Below are 21,517 nucleotides of genomic sequence, written 5' to 3' on the forward strand. Positions count from 1 at the left end.
TTGGTCCATAAGCCTGTCCTGTGGGCAACACAACAGACACAACTTTGGGATTTTTGCATGAAGTTATGTTGCATCAATCCAAGCAACATCTGAAAGCTGGACTCCACTATTTGCAATAAGTATTATGAATTAGCTTATGGATACAACGCTGTCTGTGCAGGTGCTATTTTATTCAACATATATGATAATATCACAACAATTTAAATCCGTGCGCTCCATTCCTAAGATCCAGTGCAGCACTCAAACACACCACAACACAACACTACACTACAACGCCACTACACGCCTGTTTGGACGTGTTTTCTAGTAAGGAAAAAAAAAAAAGACACCGTAAAACACCCGGCAGCTGCTTTCATCTTTTACCTCGAATCAGCCGTGGCCTCTACCGACCCATAAAAGTGTGAGGGGACAACGAAAACTTAATCAGACTACAGATAAGCGCCTTCCGCCGCCTCAACGACAGTTTGAAGGAGGTTTGAAAAAAGAAAAAAGAAGAAGCTGCGGGGCCAAACGGAGCAGCAGCCATTCAGGTCCTTCTCACCGCGGGGTGTGAAGCGCTGCGGGGCTCTGTTCAATAACGGATGACCGCTGAGTCTTTGAGAGGACGGACAGAGACGGAGAGGCTGCTGAGTCGTTTGAGAGGCGCTTTTTTTTTTTTTTTTTTAAATGCAGTCTGTGATTCAGAGAAACACACCTACAGAGTTTCTACGCACGTACAACCTGAAAGGAAGTCTCAAGCTAGCGCGTTTCCAAGTTTCTCATGTACGTTACGTTAGGCACCAGCAAGGCGTTGTGTCGGCTTAATTGCACTGCGCAAGGATTTTTAAATACTATGGCTTAGTTTTACCACCAACCTCTGCTAGTTAATGAAAAGTTATTGGTTTAGAAATTACGCTTAAACAGGTGTTGGGACTATTTTTTTAATGGAGGTTGTTACATTCTTGGGCGTGTCAGTGTGCAGGTAAGTGATTAACAGGAGTGTTTGTTGATGGTTAAGCTGCTGGAGTTTGTGCTTGTACGTCTGTGCCACCTGTTGGACTTTTGACTGAAATTTGATCTTATTGTTTAATTACTTGAAATTAAATAACAAAGTATACTTTAGATAAACTATAACAACTCACTAGTTTACAGCTAAATTATCCGATGCCGTATTAGTAGCTTAGCAATGATTTCAGACCAACGTTAATACCTCAAACCAAAGTTTTGCGCATAAATGCTAAAGCCAAAGTATATGGGGTGTTGTTTATGTCTGTGTCTGTGTGTGTCTGTGTGTGTAAATGAGTGTTGACTGAAGCTGGCTTTGGCCCCAGGGCCAAAAATGTGAACCATCTTATCAGGGCTGCATTCTCGGACATGCCGCAGCTCATCAGTAACATAGCTCACCTCTTTTGGGAAAGAAGCAGTACACACCCTCTCAGCAGGTTGTAGTAACACTGCTGAAAACAGTCACTGTAAACCACAGCTGCCATTGCTACAGCTCAGTAATTCGAAGAGAAGCAAGTTCAGGCTTCTTTGGTTTTGTCTTGGTTGAAGCATAAGACTGACTCAAACCAACATGTTTCCTGTCTGAGAGACAGCTCTTGCAACACACTTCTCGCTCATATACACCAGACTTTGGCACTCTCTGTGAATCTCTCATTGTGCGCTTGTGTTTGGTGCTGCAGGAGAGCTGAGGTTGACATCCCTGCACCCTGCTGAATGCCTTTCATGGCCCTACATTAACATCACTATGGCACTGACAGAATTACTGCCGTGCTGACTTTAGCTCACTCTGCCCTTTCTGGCCATTTTTTTTTTTTTTCGTTGCTTTGTTTCTTTCACTTTGTTTTCAACATAACTTTAATGTTTCTCCTCACATATTTTTTTCCTTTTGTTGTGTGTTTTGCTAAACATAACCTAAACATTTTGTCTGTCAGGTCTCACGTTTAGTGAAGTGATTGTGATATCTGTCCAACCTTGTCTCTTTCAGCCCTCCTTGGCTTTGTTTCTTTGGTCTGTGCCATCTATCTCACCATGGACAGCCTGCTGAGCGGGGCCAGTAAAGGGGCCAGGGCTCTTCAGTCAACACAGACCTCATCACGTCATAGATGCCACTTGCTGTCTTTACCCATGTATGACTGACTGTTAGGAAAACAATAAAGCTTAAATTCCTCTTAGCTCGAACAAAGGAGCCATGCATCCGCTGCTGTCCCTCAGTGTCTTTTGGCTGCTTCCCCTGGCCTTGATGCTGGAGGAAGACTCACCACTGGGCTGTGATCCCCGCAAATCTGTCCCTTATCACAGTGAGTGTTGCTACCTGTCCTGTAACCTGGGCTAATAAGATGGTTTGAGTTTAGACATTGGGAAACAGGGTTTGGTCACTGAGGGTTTAGTTACTGGTGGTTGCTAAATGACAACTAAATGAATCAGTCATATTCTGTCTCTAGGGGACAACGCTCACCTGTTTCAGGAGGAGGGTGTGTTCAACTACTCCACCATGTTGTTGAGAGAAGACCTGAATGTGTTGGTTCTGGGTGCCAGGGAGGCATTGTACGCTCTTGACCTCAACGACATCTCCAAGAAACTCGCTTCAGTAAGAACACCTTTGTCAACAATGCAGTTAAGGCCAATTCCGTCTTGGAGCAGTGCCCATTAATTGTTAGCATTAGCAACTTAGCAACAGCAGAGATTCCTTATCAAAGATTTCTTGGATGAGGGCTGCAGCCTGTGCCAGACTCTTTGCCCTGAATTCAGCCTCTCAGGCGCCAGTTTTTCGCAAAACAAACCCTGTGTTCTTGGAAAAGTGCTGTCTGAGTAGCCTTTTAATACATACATTACTTTCAATATAATTACTCTGATCTGTTCTTGAAAAATGTCTCCAGGCTCTAAAGTTCAAACAACCCGAGCCTTAACATTATTTTATTATGTGACCACTCACTCACAACCACAGACACTGCTGAATTCCTCCTAGCAACATTAAGCCTTGTATGTCAGAGTATTCGGGCATGTGCACCCAGAGCAGTAATAAAATGCTTTGTGTCACACAACATGCCAGTATGGACCTTTTGTAGTATTGTTCTCTTATGCTGAGTAGTAGTTAATTTATACTAATCCGACGCTTGTTGCTTGTGTTAGTATCACTAGACACAGAAAAACAACCAGCTACATTGAAAGTTATCCCGATCATGCTTCCACTTCAGTTACATTTACAATTTTTAACGGCTTCCTTAGCTGCTAGTGTTGCATTCCTCTACTTCCTAAGTGTATAACTAAAATTGTTGTCACTCTTTTAGGTAAAATGGGAAGTGACGGAGCAGCAAAAAGCTGAGTGTAAAAACAAAGGAAAAGATCCTGAGGTGGGTCCCTTCAGTGTTTGCTAATGAGAACTGATTGTGTCTGATTGTGTATTGAGCAGATGTCGTCATTGCTTTTTTCAAATGCATTTACAGACGGAGTGCAAGAACTATATAAGGATATTGCATAAGATGGAGGATAACAGGATGTATGTTTGTGGAACCAATGCTTTTGATCCAGAATGTAATTACATGGTGAGACAAGTTCATGGCTATATCTTATACTGTACACATTGACTGAATAAATTGCTGTATAGGTTTCTCCATCAAATCGTTCCAGGATTAAACGGTGTGTCTGTTTTTTGTGCAGTCCTATGCAGATGGAAAGCTGACACTTGAGAGCAAAGGAGAGGATGGCAAAGGGAAGTGTCCATTTGATCCTTTCCAGAGATATGCCTCCATCATGGTTGGTGAGTAGCTATTAAACAACAGAAAGTAAATTTGCAAAGATGGTTTAATGCAGCAAAATGTTTTCATTTGTATCTTTGTGTTCGCTGTCTTGTTTCACCAGATAACAACCTATACTCAGCCACTTCAATGAACTTCCTGGGCTCTGAACCTATCCTGATGCGCAGCTCTCCTGTCTCCATACGCACTGAGTTCAAGAGTTCCTGGCTTAATGGTAAGATGTGATAGTAGTAGTAGATGGTAGGACTTCACTTTTTCTGAACTGAACTCCTTCAGCTGTAATGTTTGCTCGATAATTGAGTCAAAGTTAATGTTTTTTGTTCTTTCTACACCAGAGCCCAGCTTTGTTTCCATGGCGCAGATGCCAGAGGGTGATAAAAGTGAGGAGGGAGATGACGACAAGGTTTACCTGTTCTTCAGTGAGACAGCTGTGGAGTGCGACTGTTACAACAAACTGGTGGTTTCCCGTGTGGCCCGCGTCTGCAAGGTGATAAAGACTTTACCATGCATGCACTTATTTTTCACAGCTCAACACGACAACAGCATATTGAGTGCTTCCTTCCTTCCGCCCTTTCTGCTTGATTGGGCATCCCGTTTGTCTGTGTTCATGGTGTCTGTCTGTGCTCACAGGGGGATCTTGGAGGTCAGAGGACTTTGCAGAAGAAGTGGACATCCTTCCTGAAAGCCAGACTGGACTGTCCAGTGCTGGAGTCCCAGCTGCCATACATTATCCAGGACACTTACCGCTTGTGTGACCCCCAGCAGCACTGGAAGACCTGTTTGTTCTACGCCGTCTTCACTCCACAGTCGTACGTTTCAATTAACAAACATGTTGGTGTGTTTGTTTTAGTGGGAGGAGGGTTGCTTTTTCTTTAATGGTCTTTGGCACACTGTTTGGCTCACATTTTGTGTGTGTGTGTGTGTTTCAGGGACACATCAGATCTGTCCGCAGTGTGTGTGTACCAGGTGTCTGACATCAGCAGAGTGTTTGCGGAGGGGAAGTACAAGACTCCAGTCCCCGTAGAAACCTCTTTTGTTAAGTGGGTGATGTATAGCGGAGATGTCCCAGTCCCTCGGCCTGGAGCTGTAAGTCTGCCCACCATTCTGTGTGTGTGTGTGTGTGTGTGTGTGTGTGTGTGTGTGTGTGTGTGTGTGTGTGTGTGTGTGTGTCAAACAAAGCAAAATCTCAAAAGGCAACTCCTTCTTTTACGAGTGGCCCAGCAGGAAGCTGATTCGTTTTGTACTTTGACTCCGTTGTTCTCCCTTTTTACTTTCCTCTCCCTCTTCTCTTGCCAGTGTATAAACAATGAGGCTCGTGAAGCGGGTATAACTCAGACTCTGGACCTCCCAGACCGCACGCTTCAATTTATCAAAGATAGGCCCTTAATGGACCAGGCTATCCAGCCAGTAGGAGAGAAGCCTGTGTTGGTGCGAAGGGGAGCTACATTTACACGCATCATAGTCAACCAAGTGCAGGCTGCAGATGGCGAGAAGTACAACGTGATGTTTATAGGCACAGGTTTGTTCAGGGTTGTACTGGTACAGCACACTACTGCTGCTTTTGATAACTTGACAACATAGCTGTTATGTATTAAGTGATATTTGTCAATATATAAATATGGCATGTTTGTGTTTTTATATGAAAAGAGGAAGGCAGCATGCTGAAAGCAGTGAACTACGATGGAGAGATGTTCATCATAGAGGAAATACAACTTTTCCAGCCCCCAGAGCCAATCAAGATCCTGAAATTTTCTAATGTCACGGTAATTTAAAGCCCTACCATAGTCAAATGAATAGCTTATTACTTTTGAACCATTACTACAGTGTATGTTCATTGTATATTACTGTAAAGCACACACAACAGTGTCACTGTTCTGTGTCTGTGTGTGATGTGTACAGGATCAGCTCTATGCAGGCTCAGAAAACGGAGCAGCACAGATACCATTAGCCAGCTGTGCGAGGTCCTTATCCTGTATGGACTGTGTCCTAGCCAGAGACCCATACTGTGGCTGGGACAAAGTTGTTGGGAAATGTATTGCCCTCTCTAATTCACAAAGGTAGGCAACTGTCCCAACATGTGGAGCAAGCACTGTTCATTCCACTTCCGTCGAAACTAAATTTCAGTTATCATATCTTCTGCTTTAGAGAGCTGATCCAAAGTGTGAAAGAAGGAGATGCTTCTCTTTGCCCAGATGCTGGTGAGTCAGTGCACACTTTAACGAATACAGTATGATCAGTAAATCATTTTTCTTGTTATTCTGAATAAAAACTGAACCTGGCAGGGTCTGCACCATTTTCTACTCCTCCAACAAAAGAATCATAATTGAGTTCGATTGTGGGCTGAAAATGCTTACATGAGGGATCCGTTTTGCTTTTTCAGAACATGTTAAACCCACGAATCAGTCGATCTGGCCAGGTGGAAACCTCAAGCTCAGTTGCCCTTCGCCTTCCAACTTGGCAAAAACCAGCTGGGAGCGAGACAACCGCCCTCTGACCCCTTCAGCTCGGCTTCAGCCACTGCAAGACGGACTGCTTATCCTCAACGCGTCTGACAGCGATGGTGGTCGATACCGCTGCGTGTCTGTGGAGCGCTCCAAAACTGCCGAGTACGCAACCACTGTGGCTGATTACCAGGTCAGAATAGCAGGTTCAGGCAGGGGTGGTCAGATATTGTTTCCACAGCCTCGGACAGGTGGCCCCTCTGTGGCTGGACTGCAGGCTGTAGTCGGGCTCCTAGTGGTTTCTCTTCTTGTCCTTTTGGCTTGGAACTTTTACAAAGGCCACCTACCTCTTCCTTGGAGCTGTGGAAAGAAGAGCGAACAATCCCAGGAGTCCCATGAGGAGGGGGGTGTGCACTCCAGTGTGCCCTCCCAAGAGCCACCGAAGCCTGCACAGGTAGAGGACAAGCCCCTGATGTCTGGAAGAGACAACGGCAGCAGTAATAACCACAGCAGAGGAGAGGCAGCATTCAGCGCTGCAGGGGGGGAGAATGATGCTCCAGAACTTAACCTGACATCTCTGCAGTACATTGATGATGAGTCAGAAATTTGAAAATGACGAGCACATTACTCAGTTTACCCTTGAGCAACGTTTAAAGTTTAAGAGATGAATTGGAACGCCACAAACTATTTGTATCTAACCACAAGAGAACTGAAATATAAACTGAAGTGTTCAAAACTGAGCTTTGAGAGACAATATAAACTCTTGGGACTGAACACACCAAAAGATTCTATATAAGTATGAGATGCTTGAATTTCTGCTTTACTTTTTTAAATACAAATGTACATTTAAAAATTATTTTTAGTTTCTTACTAATTGTTGAAAATTATAGATTGAAATACAGTTTAAAGACAGGTATGATTTTCACAGGGAATGTACAATAACTGAAATTGAGCCATTTCATTTTAACCACTAGCCACAAAGATTTAGCTTTGTTGTATTAAACCTTTTCTACCTGGACCATGTGTTGTTTCAGTGCATCCAAATATAACCAATAGGATTTACAAGTTTACTGCAAGTCGAGACAAGCTAAGAATGTGAAGAACAGATGTGGAAGTGACTTGCAGTTATGTATCATCTTTGTAGTTTTGTGTTTGACACAAATGTACAAAATTATGTTCACAACAGAAAACCGTCACCCAGCGACAGCTTGCATTGAGTAAAAAAGGGAAAAAATCTTTAATGAGTAATTTTTTTTTTTTTTCAAACATTACAATTAACTTTTTTAGACACAGTACAGATCTGTAGCTTTAACAAACCGCTTTTCTGTGACAGTAGCTGAAACAATACAACAATGCAAATTGCCTGTACAATCTAAATAATATGTTGTGTATCATATGAAACCCAGTGACTGGTGCTCTTGGTCCATCCTGGTATTTGGCCTCTTATCTCCTGTAGCGGTACCTCTTGAAGTGGAACCACAGCTGGAAGATCCCATTGGCGAACTGACAGCGGAAGCCGTGTCGGTGCGAGTACTCCCATTCCCTGTTCACAATCTTGAAGGCAATGTCCTCGTAGGGCGGGCCCGCGTGGAACCTCAAAATCCCAAAGTCCTTGTTGTCGGGACTGGGCTCGAGGAAGTACTGCGGGGTGGAGCGTTTGTCGATCAGGTCCGGGTAGAAGATGTTGAACTTGTATCCCTGGACGATCTTGGGCGGAGGGTTGTCGAAGTCGTAATGCGTCTGGTTGTATTTGTTCCACTCGAAGCCTGTGTGGACCCGGTTGAAGAAGCGGGGTTTCCTGGGGCGGTATTTGTCCGCCCACAGGTACATCTTCCCTGTGACTGGGAACTCCACACTGAACTGGGCCTCATCATTGCCCATGCCCTCTTTAGCACGACGCACGAAGGCGTCCTCCGCGCTTTCGCTGGCATCACCTGATAGAAAAAGAATTCAGGTTAATGCCATATTTTTCATGATTTCCTACAAGCTGGATGATTTATTTTTCTGCATGCACGTATAGTTTTCTTTTTCTCTGTATGTGTGTTTTTGTCATGCTCTCATACCTGTAACCTGTAGCTGTCTGCGTGCCAGCTGCAGCCTGTGTATGTCCTCCTCGGGGGTGATCGTGTGCGTGTCCAGCGGCAGCTCAGAGGGCATGAGGAGCGTAGGACTGTAGCGCCCCGAGTCGTACTCCGCCTGGCTCTGCTGGATCAGGTCCTCCTCGGTCAACACGGCCTCCACCACCTCGCCCTTGTCCTCTTCATCCTTCCTGTCACCCTTTTGTCCTCCGTCCTCATCTTGGTTTCCTGCTGTGGATGTGGATGGGCCAGCCTCCTCTTCTTCATCCTCTGTTTCTCTGTTCTTACTTTTAGTGGAGGAGTAAGATGATGACCGCCCAGGCTCTTCTGTTGCTGCCTCCCTAGTTTGCTCTCCCGCTCTCTCCCTGCTGAAACATTTAGGGTTATTTTCTTTAAGTGAGGAGTCAATGCATCCACAAGTTTTTTTTTTTAAGCATTTTTCAGGTTTTAATATGTATCCTCAAATGAAACACAGAAGTGAGAATGAATGTAATGTGAAGTGAAATCCCAGGTCACAATGAGACCATCAGATCTCTACCGTTTCTGGATGTGAGCAGCGTGTGGTTTCCAGGTAACTTACTCATCTTCATCACTCTGTGGCTCCTCTTTGATGATGGGGAACAAAGGTTCACTTTCCACTCCCTGTTCCTGTTTCAGCTTGAACAGCTTCTGACGCAGCACATCTTGGTGTCGCTCCCTCAACCTGAAACATAAAATTTGTAGTTTTACACCCACAAAATCCCACTGCTGAGTTACTTAATGTAACCGGGCAGTTTGCAATCTGTATAACTTCTTGCCATAAAATGCTAAAGTGGCATTCAAATTAGGCATTTCATTTAATTCAGGAGCAGAGGAACAATGGGCGTTCCAACATGTGTACCTGGCTCTGGCCATGTAGACTCTGACTTGCTGCAGAAGACTCTCCCAATAACCGATATCAAGATTGGATCCTCCAGCCCGAATCTTTGTCTCAATGTTCAGGTGCAGCGCCTGCAGCTGGCTGTATGTCTTTCCTTTGAACACCGTCTGGACGTCAGTGCTAACAGCTGTGTTGATGCCCTCACGACGATCACCTGAGGTTTCAAGAAAAAACACAAAAAGGAAAAGAAACCAGTGGTTGAGCATGATTTACCGTTGCATTCACCACAGTAATAAAATAGGGCAGGCGTTGAGAACTGACACAGATGCAACTTCACATACAACATCACAGCAGAAGACAAACAGAGCCTAAGTATAAAACCTCTGGTGATGTCATGGAAAATTACATACCTGGTCCTTTCCCAGAGGCCTCCAGTTTTCTCAGTTTGCTGATCTCGTCCTCAGTGATGGTCGTCATGTCTCTCCAGAAGTCCACATTTTTTCCTTGCTCCAACTCCATATACACCTACCAGTGTAACAACACTCTTACAGTGAACCATGTACAGATGTTCATTTTTATTTTTAAAGGTGTAAAAACAACTAATACAACATGGCCTCTGTCATGTTTAGGGTCAAAACATCTATAATCAGTTTACCCTTAAGAGCTGGGTGATCATTCAAAGTCTGCATATGACTTTATTATGACACTTTTTATAGTGACAAAACATGGTTCACATAATTCATGTCTAAATGAATAAGTTACTTTAACAGAAATATGTCACAGCATGATATCTCAAATATACTCCAACCAACATTTTTTTGAAAACTTGGGTAATCGGTGCCCCCCAGTGGCATTTAAAAGAAAAGACACTGTGGCAGAAATATCTGGCTCAGAGGACACTCAGATGATTCTGCTGAAAGAGAGACTGTACTGACTATCAGCGGGATAGTCTAATTTTTCTACAAATAAAAACTTGTACCATCAGAATAATTTAAAAGATGCTATAATCACATAGAAATTCTAAATATAATGGCTTTACCGTGCACAATTTATTTTGAAATGTTCATTTTGATCTCAATCTTGTTCAGACTTTGAGGTGATTACCAAACTCTTACCAATTTCTGCAACTGCAATCTTTATGGTGCACTTACTCACAGTATTCTAGTTAATTACATTACCACACCTCCCTTGCAAAAGTTATCCTGTGTGATTAGAGCTATTCTAAGCCACAGCTATACAACATTTAGCCTTGAAGGTGACTTAACAACACACCTTAATGTCCTCCAGCAGGTCATCCATGTCAGTGACTGTGAGTCCGTTGAGGAAGGTATAAGGTTCATGCATCTCCACGGCGAGGTCGTCGTCCTCCGCACTGATGTACTTCGCCAAAAGATCAATGGGCTTGGCACGACCGTCACGAATTCGAATCTTAGACCTAAACACACACAGCGCACAGGAATGTCGAGACAATGCGTGTGAATATTCAGTAACTGTTGTAAGAACCTCTGGAAGTTAACTGGAGTAGTGCAAACAAACGGCTCAAATACACGAGGTGAATAACACCACAAAACAAATCCTCTGCGACATGAAAAGGGAAGGCTGTCAGTGTGGATATGCAGTAACTGTTGCTGAAAACTCACCGTAGTTTGGCCTGGTGCAAATGGAAGTTGTCTTCCTGTTCGGCCCACGTCTTGAAATGCTCTGCCTCTTTCTCTCTCTGCAGCATCTCCAGCTCCGTCTCTCTCATGGCTTTCTCTCGCTCCCGCTCCAGACGAAGCTGCTTTACCTACATTAACACCGGCAGTGTGGTTAATGAAAGGGCTGTTTCTCATGACTCTGTAACGTTACACTGTCACAAAAAAAAAAAAAACTAGCCTTCTGCTCATACCTTCTGCAGCTCTCTGCGGTTCTCCTCCTGAATGCGTTTATTTCGTTCTTTAAGGTCTTTTTCTCCGAGATGGCCAATGCCTTTCAGATCCAACGCCTGAAAAACACAAACAAACAAAAAACAAACAAGATTCTTGAATGAGATACAATATTAAAGTCAAGTTATGACAGGAAACTTCTGTGATTGAACGAATCAGTGACTTTGGGGAGCTGCTCTCCAACTCACCTTCTGCCATTTGAATGTGCCTAATAAGTTGTTGTCACCGAAGGGATTGTCTGCATTGGTGTACCCCATGTACTCCTCACTCCAACCCATCTTCTCTCTCCTTTTCTTCTCCTTTGCTTCCTTCTTTGCCAGTCTTCTGGCTCTCTTCTCCTCTGGTGTCTCCAGGGCTTTCAGCATATCCCTCTGTTTTTTCTTCTCCTCCTTTTCTTTAACTGCGTGGGTCTCGCGATGAGACCCCGAGCTATCGGACGACTCGGGTGAACTGGAGCGCTGCCTCCCTCTGTCTCTGTCGGCCCTCTCTCTGCTTCTTTCACTCCTCCCTCGTTCCCTATCTTCACTCCTCCTCCCTTGCTCTTGGCTTTTGTCTCTCTCTCTTTTTCTTTCCCCGTCTCTGCTGCCGCCCTTCCACCTGTCTCTACCTCTGTCCCACTCCCTCCTTTGTCGGTCTCTGGCTGGACTCCCTCTGTCAGGGCTTCTCCGTCTTCTTCTTTCTCTATCACTGCTTCCATCATGGGAGTCAGAGCCTGACATGGACCTTCCAGTTCTCCTCTCTTGAGATGTTCCTTTCCTGGTCTCCATTTCTCTTCTCTTCCTCCTCATTTTGGGATCATCTGAATCAGAACTGAGACAGAAAAATTGATTTAGTACATTTTCATTTTCGCTCATTGGTAAGCACCCATATATTGGAGACTAAAGGGACATCTGTTCTTTACTATTCACCAGAGAAATGTCAGCAAACTCTAACAGAGGACATGTAAGGGGTTTCCTGTGTATGACCCCTAATTCCTTGAAGAAGTACACCCACACTGTGCAGGCATTGATAATTTGCTACTGTGTTAATATTTACTGGCAGGTCTTCACATTTACATAGTGGCAGAGATGATCTTCAGACCAAGGCTCACAAAAGTTACCACATTGATTTTAAATTTGCAAAAGCATTCAACCATAACAACCAAAAGAACTTGACGTCAAAGGTGCCAAACAACATATCTCAGCCAATCTTTAATCAACTGACATGAGAGTTACAGTACGTGCGAACGATATAGAGGAAAAAACCTGGGCCTAATAGTCACGTGGTCCTAATTATTCGATAGAATTTACAGCTTAACACAATCATTTCTTGTTTTACTATACTCAAAATCGTGATTTCACCACCTTGTGTACCATTATATCCTGTAACATCGAACCGGAAAACGTGTAAAACATTGTACACCAATACTAACCAGCTAGCACCAGACAGCGGAGACAGTTACCTGGATGATCGACCCCTAGACTTGCTTCTGGGGCGGTGTGGTCCTCGCCTCCTCTCGCTCTCAGAGCCGCTTCTGGAACCTGGACGGTCCCTGTGTTGAGGCCGACGTCTGGCAGGAGAGCCATTGCTGGAGTCCCTGCTGACGGACCGTGCGCGACCACGGGCGGTTCTTTTCGATTCGGCGGACCGACTGCGGCCTCTCCTTTCCTCCGGCGATCGAGACCTGCTCACTCTGGACCTGTTCCGCCGATCCCGGCTCCGACTTCTGGACCTGGAGCGGGACCGACGTCGTGACTTCGAACCCATCGCGAACTTCAGTGAGGGTCCGACTGGCACTCTGTCGCGTAAATAAGAGGTAACAAAGAAAACAGTTTGCTGTCCTTACAGTGTAACTACAACGTATGTATTTGTGAAACAATAAATGAAGTAGGTAAACATCCATGTCAGCCTTTAACATTACTAACAAAACAATACGATAAATTCTCTGGTTACAAAATTAACTACTCAGGCAGTAGAAAGCCACCTAAAAGGGGCTATTTACAATGTGGCGCAGAATAAAGACATCAGGCGGACAGATTGGGGGAAAAAAATTAAAATAAATAACCTTTTCGTTTAATTGCAGTTTTTACAGCACATTTAACATTCAAAATCGAATTACCATCACTGAGATGTGACGTTGTATTAAAATAATTTGAGAGTGAAAATAGGTCAGAGCAGCTTTTCAGAAACACAAACAACATTCGCGTTTTCGTGACGCCGTGAGACTGGCAAATGTAGTTCTCTGAATTCACTTTGAAATAAAATATCCAAGAAATAATGGACACAACTAAACGAAGTCCTATAAGTTAAATCTGAGTTCATATAACCACGTCCTTTATTATGAAATTGTGTGGCTTCTTGGTTGCTTTCAGGGGAAGAAGTAATGTTTACAGGTTAAATTGAACTACAAATACCAGATGACACAACGCGCCATTGCCTGTTTTGAGGGGAGAGGGGACTCCTTTCAACAACATTATTCTGTACCCAGTCCCGTGTTGGGACATTATCAACTACATATCTGACCATATTAGACCAGTAGCTGTGTTTTCTTTTCTACTCAGGCTCTCGGAAGGAGTTAGAAACTGTTGGTGCCACAGTGAACTCGGCTCCAGCTGCTCGGTAAAGTAGAGCTTGTCAGCTAGCTTATGTTAGCCAGGCGCTACCAGTAGATTTACGGCTTATATCCGTGGCTGCCCTGCCAGGTAGATCAACTGAAGCTCGGGACGCCAGTCAGCCACAATGGTTTGGCCTGTTCACCAGTTTCTGATTATTGACATTGGTAAATAATTCATCTAGTTTGGGAATAAATCAGCGCAAGCTTTGTTCAGCTTGTGCGCAGCCTGGCTGGTTTGGCCTATTGCATTGTCTCCGACCATCGAAAATACAAGTTGTTTTTCAGTGTCGGTAGGTTGTTTGCCCAGTTAGGCTAACTCAGCCGTGCTCGTGTAAACAAAACCCGTCGGCTGTCGACTCCAGATAATCTTGAAAGCTATCTAGTCCAACATGGCGCAACACGACCCCTCTCATGTAGCCAGTTCACAGAAAGCACTCATGTTGGAAATGAAGAGTCTTCAGGAGGAACCTGTCGAGGGATTCAAAATAACACTGGTGGACGAGGCTGATTTGTACAACTGGGAGGTGGCCATTTTCGGACCCCCAAACACTCATTATGAAGGGGGGTATTTTAAGGTAAGAATAGAATACAATTTTTTTTATATATATCGTCTTTGGCACATCTGGCAGTTCATTAAAACATACAGCACATAATAGCAGCAGGGACACAATGATGCTTCCAAATAGTAAACGCAATATACACATTTAAGTAAACACCATAGGAATGGAGAGAAAAAAGACTTTCTAAGCAAGCCAGTTTCCCGTGGGTCGGTGAGAAAGCTTTTCCAGGAAACACTTAACCTTCCTCCTCACCCTCTGTTCCCAAAAAGCCCATAGTTGGCTCTAATGCCATCTAATTAGTTTGTTTGAACCTTCATTCACTGTCCAGGTTGCCATACTGCACCATGCAGTTATATGAGAGAATTATGAACTACTTTAAAAATTGTCAAGCTTGCTCCAAAGGTATTCAGTGGTTTGAGCACTTAGAATACATGCATTTCTTAAAAACATAATCAACATTCACTGAGAAACTTTTACAGATAAAAGCACCACTCACATGACAACACCATCAATAACAATCAGGCCTGTTAGTAAAAATTGTCTGATATTGTAGCAATACAGTTTGCAGCTAGATGTACAGGTCTGTTTTGTGTCCTAGGCTCGGATCAAGTTCCCTATAGACTACCCGTACTCCCCTCCTGCCTTCCGGTTCCTCACCAAGATGTGGCACCCCAACATCTACGAGGTGTAGTATCACAGCCTGGCTCAGTTTTATCTTCATGCTTGTGTGTGCTCTTATTAATGTCTACACGATGCATCAAATATTGAAAAGAGTTGATTTCCTCTGTTTTAGAATGGAGATGTGTGTATTTCTATATTGCACCCTCCAGTGGACGACCCACAGAGCGGAGAGCTGCCTTCAGAGAGATGGAATCCCACCCAGAATGTCCGGTTAGCACACTCCCTCATTATCTCTCCTCATATGTCTCTCTTTTCTGTGTAGGCAACCTCCCTGCTTTGTCCTACCTCAACCACTTCAATAATTTACCTGACTCATACCCTTATCACATGACATTTGTCTTCAGTGGAGTCTCTTCAGAAGTTCCCAGAATCTAACATTGAATCCATATCTGGGTATTCAGCGCCACATGTGTAATGTGATCTGTTTATGAACAGAGCTGTCAATAAACATCTTCCTTCTGTTTGCTTTAGAACGGCACAATGTGTAGCTATTACAGCTCAGTTTAAAACATGACATTTTAAAATATTTCCCTTGTTGAAATCACCGCCACATCAAGAAATTCTCCATCACTGATCAAAAGATAAAAATTGTAATTTTGGGGATTACGCTGCACTCACATCTAGAGCAGCTCATAGTGTTTAAAATTTTATTTAACCAAAGGTTAATTAAAACCCTAACCCAAAGTTATTGGCAGATAAATCAATAGTGAAAATAATCTTTACTTGCTGCTCTGATTTACATAGCTCTGTTGAATATCTGTAAAATACAGGTTATAAGAAAACTGACATAAGTGAGAAAGTAGATAAAATATTCCATATTTGTTAATCAAATAAATAATTTATAATAAATAATAAATAGTCAATGGCCATATCTCTAAAGGAGGGTATTTTGTGACAGTGTTGTAGGTTTAACAGTCTTATTTTCCTCTCACCTCTGTGTTTTCTTCCAGAACCATTTTACTGAGTGTGATCTCGCTGCTGAATGAACCCAACACCTTTTCTCCTGCGAATGTGGACGCTTCCGTCATGTATCGTAAATGGAGGGACAGCAAGGGCAAGGATCGGGAATATGTAGAAATCATCAGGTAAAATGTCATACAATACTATCATAGCATATCAAAGCTGAAGAAGCTCTTTCTGAAGAGTCGGTGTTGTCTTACCACTGTGTATGTTCTTTATATCTCTCTCAGGAAACAGGTTTTGGCCACTAAGGCAGAAGCTGAGCGTGACGGCGTGAAAGTCCCCACCACGCTGGCCGAGTACTGTGTCCGGACACGCATCCCGCCTCCCGATGAAGGCTCCGACCTCTTCTATGACTATTACTATGACGACGATGACGTGGAGGGCGGGGATGGCGACTGCTGCTACGATGAGGATGACTCAGGCAATGAGGAGTCATGACATGCTTTTTGACAGCAACGCAATCTAGCTGACATATGCTACCCCCTTTTTTTCTGCCCGGGTTGCCAGATATTCGAGGTCTACAACCAAGAAAGATTTGAAGCTTCCCACTTTTAAACCAATGAAAAGAGCTGTTTTTTCCTAAATCTCTGAAATATTCTCGGAGGTTTAAATCGATGCATCGTTGTGGAAGGGTCAGACCTGGTAAGATTTGCACCAGCACAAAAGTCACCAGTTTGTCCAATTTTGCAAACAGTTTTCATCACCACTTAAAACCTTATTGAGAGAATAACTTAACTATTACGTAATCCTATTAAGTTGGTCAGTCCCCTGTATAGTATAAGGTGTTGTCAGATTAATACCACTGTCAACAATAGCAACATTTGCACTGGTGCAAACACTTCCAAACTTTTCTCAGCCTCTCTCTTTCATATCTTTATTTCCCTAATTGTAACTGGGTGTTGCTCACCATTAGTTGATCTAAGTGACTGATGAATGAAGAGGACTTCAAGCAGCCTGTTTTGTGTTGAACAGTGTACTGCAAACACACGCGAACCTGACATTTCCGAGTATCACAGTCTGTCTCGCTTCTATAGGACCGGACATGAATTGACACGGGACGGTGTTTTCAAAGTTCCTGTGCATGCCACAACATCTTTGGAAGCTTTGTGTCTCTTTTACTGGTGGACAGTGTATCTACATCATGATCTGTTTTCAGCTCAGTGATAACAAGCACTTGTGATGATGAGGGACTCTCTGCCTGGAGGACCGTCTGGTGAGCTGAGTCAGTGGGTCAAATTCCTCATGTGAACATTTTTGCTAACATGAAATTGATCTTTGCTGTGTTTCTTCTGGTTACTGTTGGATGTGTTTCTCTGTCATTTTGAGTGTGGGGTTATGTTATTTGAAGTAGCTCAGATGTAAGAGTCATGTAGGATGACCAAGTTTTTCAAGCGGGGTGTGGGGCTGGGGGGTGGAGGGCAGAACTAATTACTGATCAGAATTGTATTTCTCCACAGGTTTGCTCTCTGAGTAGCCTGAAGGAGCCAAAGACCTAAACCAGTGTAAAAGTGAGCCCAAAATATTTTATGACTGTTGTATCTTTGTGTTTGTTTGCTCTCTTGCAAGCTTTGTAATTTTAGTCTCTTTCTTTGGGTAGACATTATGCCTGCAGTCTCTGCTTGAAAATGATTTTTGTGATGAGATTATTAGGTTTAATTGGCAAAAAAGCTTCTGTAGGAAAGGTGTCTGTCAAAAGGTGTTGTTGCAGTATCAGTCAGGATTATCAAAGTTTTTCAGCTCTGGAAGTGAAGAAGAAGAAGGCCACCATGTTTTATTTTCATTTCAATTCTTTGTGTTAGTTGAGAGTGGACAGGTTTTGATATAATTTTAGAGTGTATGGGTGTCCTCTGTGTCTATTTTTGCATCAGCAATATTGATTGTTTCATTGACTTAAATTGGGACTTCATACTGAATCTCTCAGGATAATAAATTACATATGACAAAACAATTCAAACAAGCAAATATTTTCCTCTTTAGGTGGTCTTCAGCGTTGGTTTACAGCTTCAACAGGAACCATAACTGATATGCACATGTAGCTGTATGGATGATCACCATGTTGTTTTATTCATCGTGTTCATTTTTTATTTTCGGCTATTTAAAACTGAAAAATAAAAATTTATTGGAAAAATATATGCACAGTGTTAAAAGTTTTTTGATTAACTGCTGTGATAATTTCATCTTTTTTTTTTTTTTTTTTTTTTTAAGCAGTAACCTGTTATTGGAGGTTACAGTAACATTTACTGTTACAATCAGGAGTTGCATCCTAAAAATACTTTTGAAATATGCACCATGTGTACATTTAGAGATGAGCTTTACCACAAGAACTTTCCTATATGAATGTAATTTGGCTGTGTTTTCTATATAGACTGTACTGTGCTTATTCAGGAGTGTAGAGAGTGGTGCTTTCAAGTTGCACAGGAATATCGGCAATTGTTTACAACTGTCTCTAATTGTCCACAACTCAAAGCAACAGTCCTCTGGGAGTAGACGTTTGAAGCCCTTAAGACATCATGACCATTTAAAAACAATATATATATTTATTCGTTGTAAGCCACATATAAATATCCACCCTAAGCACTGAGCTTCACAGGATTTAAGAGTTCACCAAATGGGTACAATAGCGCATTTTGCTGTGCTAATAAGGTCTGCAATTGCAGCAAAACAGCGTTAAAATTGGATATTTGATAAGTATGAACGATTTTTTTTTTTGAAGGAAAAAATATACTACCTACTATCTACTACCTTTATATACAGTCTATGATTCCGACTTGTCCAGGAGATTTGTGTTGTCATTTCCCATTTCAGTGAATGCAGCAAATGTCGTCGCCTAGCTATGACGTCAACCAAACAACAGAGTTAATAGCCCGCTTTGCAGAAAATAAAGGAACAGTTTTAAAAAGAAAAACAACGAAGACACGACGCCTCCAACAGTCATGTCTGTGAATTATGCTGCTGGGCTCTCGCCGTACGCAGACAAAGGAGTTTGCGGACTTCCAGAGGTAAAGAAATAGCTGCTATGGACTCGCTACTTAGCTCTCTAAACGGTTAACTTAGCTAGCAGGTTAGCCAAGGATGTGTGGTTCACCTGGTTCGGTCTTTAGGATGTGAAGGTGGGAGATTCTTGTAAAAGATGTAAAGAGACTCCTTTAAAGAGGGAGGGCCTGTATTCCAGATTTTACTTAAGAACAAGTACGGGGTGTTAGCTAGCACCAGAGAGTATATCAAGCGTTAAAAGTACTCTTTATGTTTATGTTGTAAACGATTTAGCTTCAAAACAAAGATCTCTATGTGGCCAGCTGAGATCCGCAATGGACGGTCAAATCTGGAAGAAAAAGGCAGGTTTTTTTAAAGTGTGTTGTCTGAATGATATGGACAATTAATTATGTTTTGTTTTTTATTTTCCTTTTTACTGAGAACTGCACAACACTTTAGTAATATATTAACAGATATTGGCTGTAACGATGATGCACAAAGTCTGAGTTTGGCTGTTCACATATGAAACATTTGAAGGAGTCAGTTACTAAGAAAAAGCCTGAGAGAAAAAAAAGCTCTTTATTAGACTAAACTGTCGAGATGTAGTAGTTCTTTTAAGTGAACAGCTCATTTGGATTTTTTGTATCCACAAAAATATGTTGTTTGAAAGAATATAGAAGCATCTATAATCTTGTAACTTTATTAGCTGTTTAGTTTTGAGTAAATCCTGCTTGAAGATGCATGACAGACACAAAAATAAAACTCATCTGAAAAAATATGCGGAGATTGAACATTGTATGTAAGCATTTAGTTCAGCTCTTAGTCATTACCAAACACCTGTTGTATTTTTTTACTGTGGCAGGTTTTTGATAGTCCTGAGGAGCTAAAGGTGAAGGTGGAGACCCTCGCCCAGTTGATTAAAGAGTCTCAGTACTTGGTTGTCCACTCTGGAGCAGGAATCAGCACTTCAGCAGGAATCCCCGACTTCAGGTGAGGCACAAGTCACCACAATTTCTTTTTTTTTGTATCACCTTTTTTCACAAACTTGTTTAAGCATAGACTTTTTGTGACATATCCTATGTAAGTAGTAAAAGAATCTGATTTATCAAGACTGCATGTACTGATGATGTTTTTATGAAAGACAAATGTGAAAACCTCACTATTCTGTGTCTGTATTTGTTGTCACTGGGTTTTCAAATTGACATCCTTTTGTTGAAATAATCAGTCCTTAACATTTTCTGTCTTCAAAATGCTCTTAATAAATTGAATAGAGGGAGAAGCGCATGTTAATGTCCCAAATAATGCAAATTAAATTAGTTAGGTTTAACTCTAAAATCTCAAATGTGTTTGATTGTCTTGGTTGTGGTGAATCAACCGAGCTATATGATAAAATAACAACTATTTTTATAACAAAACAGTTTCTGTGTCTCTGACACGTCAGAAACAGGGAAATTTATATTATTGCAGCAATTCAGGAGACTGTCCTCTTGCTGTAAATGTTGAACAGGAGGAACAAACAGTTGATTAGAAATTGGAAGGATGAGAGGTGAAAAGGACTCTAACTCCATAGTGGCATTTCAGATTTTTTGGCAGCCTTGGAAATGTGAAATATGATTATGTAAATAACATAGTTTTGTGTGTGTGTGTGTTTTGAATTTCAAAGAATTACTATCTATCTGTCCTGAGCACTAATCTGCTTTTCTAGCACTTCTTTGTACCTGATCTTCAGTGGTCAAATTATTGTTTTGATACATTTGGCATTAAAGTGATTGTGCTCATACTCTTACTATAGGAAAATTAAAGAACTGTGTAAAATGTCACAAATAATGACAATATTTTTAGACCGGGATACTGTCGATATTTTCAGTTGGTATGCAAAATCAAATTTCTTATTCCTTAGAATTTTTCTACTGGCACATTTATTGTAAAGCACCCTGTTTACATGTGGGACCGTAACTAATAAAAATGTTAAAATCATCATCACTATTATTATTATTTTTTATATATACCTCCAAAGTCATTACTCACTGAAGCCTGTGTATATTCTCATTTGTCCAGGTCATAGTATAGTGTCATAGAGTTTTTTTAAAATCGAAAACAACTGGACTAGGTTATTTGTCTGGGAAGACGTTTCACCTCTCATCCAAGAGGCTTCATCAGTTCGTGTACGCATCTGACCAGGCTAGGACCGGTCCTACTTTCTGGTGTGGAGACCCAGGTATTTAACATCTTGTGGGCGTTCACAAGGATGATGATGTCACTGGTTCCCTTTTGTGCTCCAAGTGTCAACGACAGCATGACTGTCGTTGGTGGAAAATTGGTTTCGACTTCGTTAGTGCTCTATTGTGTTATAACGACAGTCGTTGGAGTCACTCGCCACTTGTGAACAGTTGTGCTAGAATGTTGAGTCTCCTGGGAAGGGATGAAAGGGCAGCATTGTAAATTGGAGATAGGTGGTGTCTGAGACCTCCTCCCCTGTTGAGGGATGGTTTCTCTATTTTTACATAGATGGCCTCTTTTACTCCTCTTTCGAACCAACTGTCCTCTCTGTCTAGGATGTGGACATTGCTGTCCTGAAAGGAGTGGGCTTTCTCCTTGAGATGTAAATGGACAGCAGAGTCCAAGCCTGAGGAGTTAGCTCTCCTGTGTTGGGCCATGCGTTTATGCAGTGGTTGTTTCGTTTCTCCAATGTAGAGGTCATTGC

The 21,517-nt window shown here is 42.3% G+C and overlaps 4 protein-coding genes across 5 annotated transcripts in view; 3 read left to right on the forward strand and 1 right to left on the reverse strand.

Annotated features, from left to right (window-relative positions):
- The first annotated feature begins 320 nt into the window (after window positions 1-320).
- LOC111658819 (semaphorin-4E-like) lies at window positions 321-7,199 on the forward strand. Its single transcript, XM_023411484.2, has 15 exons — window positions 321-961; window positions 1,970-2,282; window positions 2,427-2,572; window positions 3,273-3,335; window positions 3,429-3,527; window positions 3,643-3,742; window positions 3,844-3,954; window positions 4,076-4,227; window positions 4,371-4,549; window positions 4,670-4,826; window positions 5,037-5,259; window positions 5,388-5,503; window positions 5,640-5,797; window positions 5,886-5,938; window positions 6,121-7,199. The coding sequence occupies exons 2-15, from the start codon at window positions 2,174-2,176 to the stop codon at window positions 6,789-6,791; spliced, it is 2,337 nt and encodes a 778-aa protein (XP_023267252.1). The 5' UTR covers window positions 321-961; window positions 1,970-2,173; the 3' UTR covers window positions 6,792-7,199.
- A 195-nt stretch (window positions 7,200-7,394) lies between these two features.
- On the reverse strand, window positions 7,395-12,824 carry cactin. Of its 2 annotated transcripts, none has more exons than XM_023411483.2 (10): window positions 12,485-12,824; window positions 11,232-11,853; window positions 11,007-11,102; window positions 10,759-10,904; window positions 10,391-10,553; window positions 9,529-9,643; window positions 9,140-9,332; window positions 8,840-8,962; window positions 8,245-8,624; window positions 7,395-8,115 (listed from the first exon to the last, which is right to left on the reverse strand). In XM_023411483.2, the coding sequence occupies exons 1-10, from the start codon at window positions 12,787-12,789 to the stop codon at window positions 7,625-7,627; spliced, it is 2,634 nt and encodes an 877-aa protein (XP_023267251.1). In that variant the 5' UTR covers window positions 12,790-12,824; the 3' UTR covers window positions 7,395-7,624. The 2 variants fall into 2 exon arrangements, with proteins under 2 accessions (XP_023267251.1, XP_023267249.1); XM_023411481.2 differs by having other exon boundaries at window positions 8,245-8,627.
- A 629-nt stretch (window positions 12,825-13,453) lies between these two features.
- cdc34b (cell division cycle 34 homolog (S. cerevisiae) b) lies at window positions 13,454-17,970 on the forward strand. The gene is made up of 5 exons (XM_023411562.2): window positions 13,454-14,211; window positions 14,795-14,881; window positions 14,990-15,087; window positions 15,828-15,962; window positions 16,068-17,970. The coding sequence occupies exons 1-5, from the start codon at window positions 14,026-14,028 to the stop codon at window positions 16,276-16,278; spliced, it is 717 nt and encodes a 238-aa protein (XP_023267330.1). The 5' UTR covers window positions 13,454-14,025; the 3' UTR covers window positions 16,279-17,970.
- A 690-nt stretch (window positions 17,971-18,660) lies between these two features.
- The window catches only part of sirt6 (sirtuin 6), a 10,506-nt gene continuing 7,649 nt past the window's right edge, over window positions 18,661-21,517 (forward strand). Inside the window, exons 1-2 of the mRNA XM_023411587.2 lie at window positions 18,661-18,839; window positions 19,676-19,803. Of these exons, the coding sequence (XP_023267355.1) occupies window positions 18,774-18,839; window positions 19,676-19,803 (194 nt within the window). The 5' untranslated portion in view covers window positions 18,661-18,773. The remainder of the gene's footprint in view (window positions 18,840-19,675; window positions 19,804-21,517) is intronic.

Source organism: Seriola lalandi, unplaced genomic scaffold (genome assembly GCF_002814215.2).
Source record: "Seriola lalandi dorsalis isolate HSWRI2012SDOR001 ecotype SW California unplaced genomic scaffold, Sedor1 jcf7180002054469, whole genome shotgun sequence".
Classification (NCBI taxonomy): Eukaryota; Metazoa; Chordata; class Actinopteri; order Carangiformes; family Carangidae; genus Seriola; species Seriola lalandi.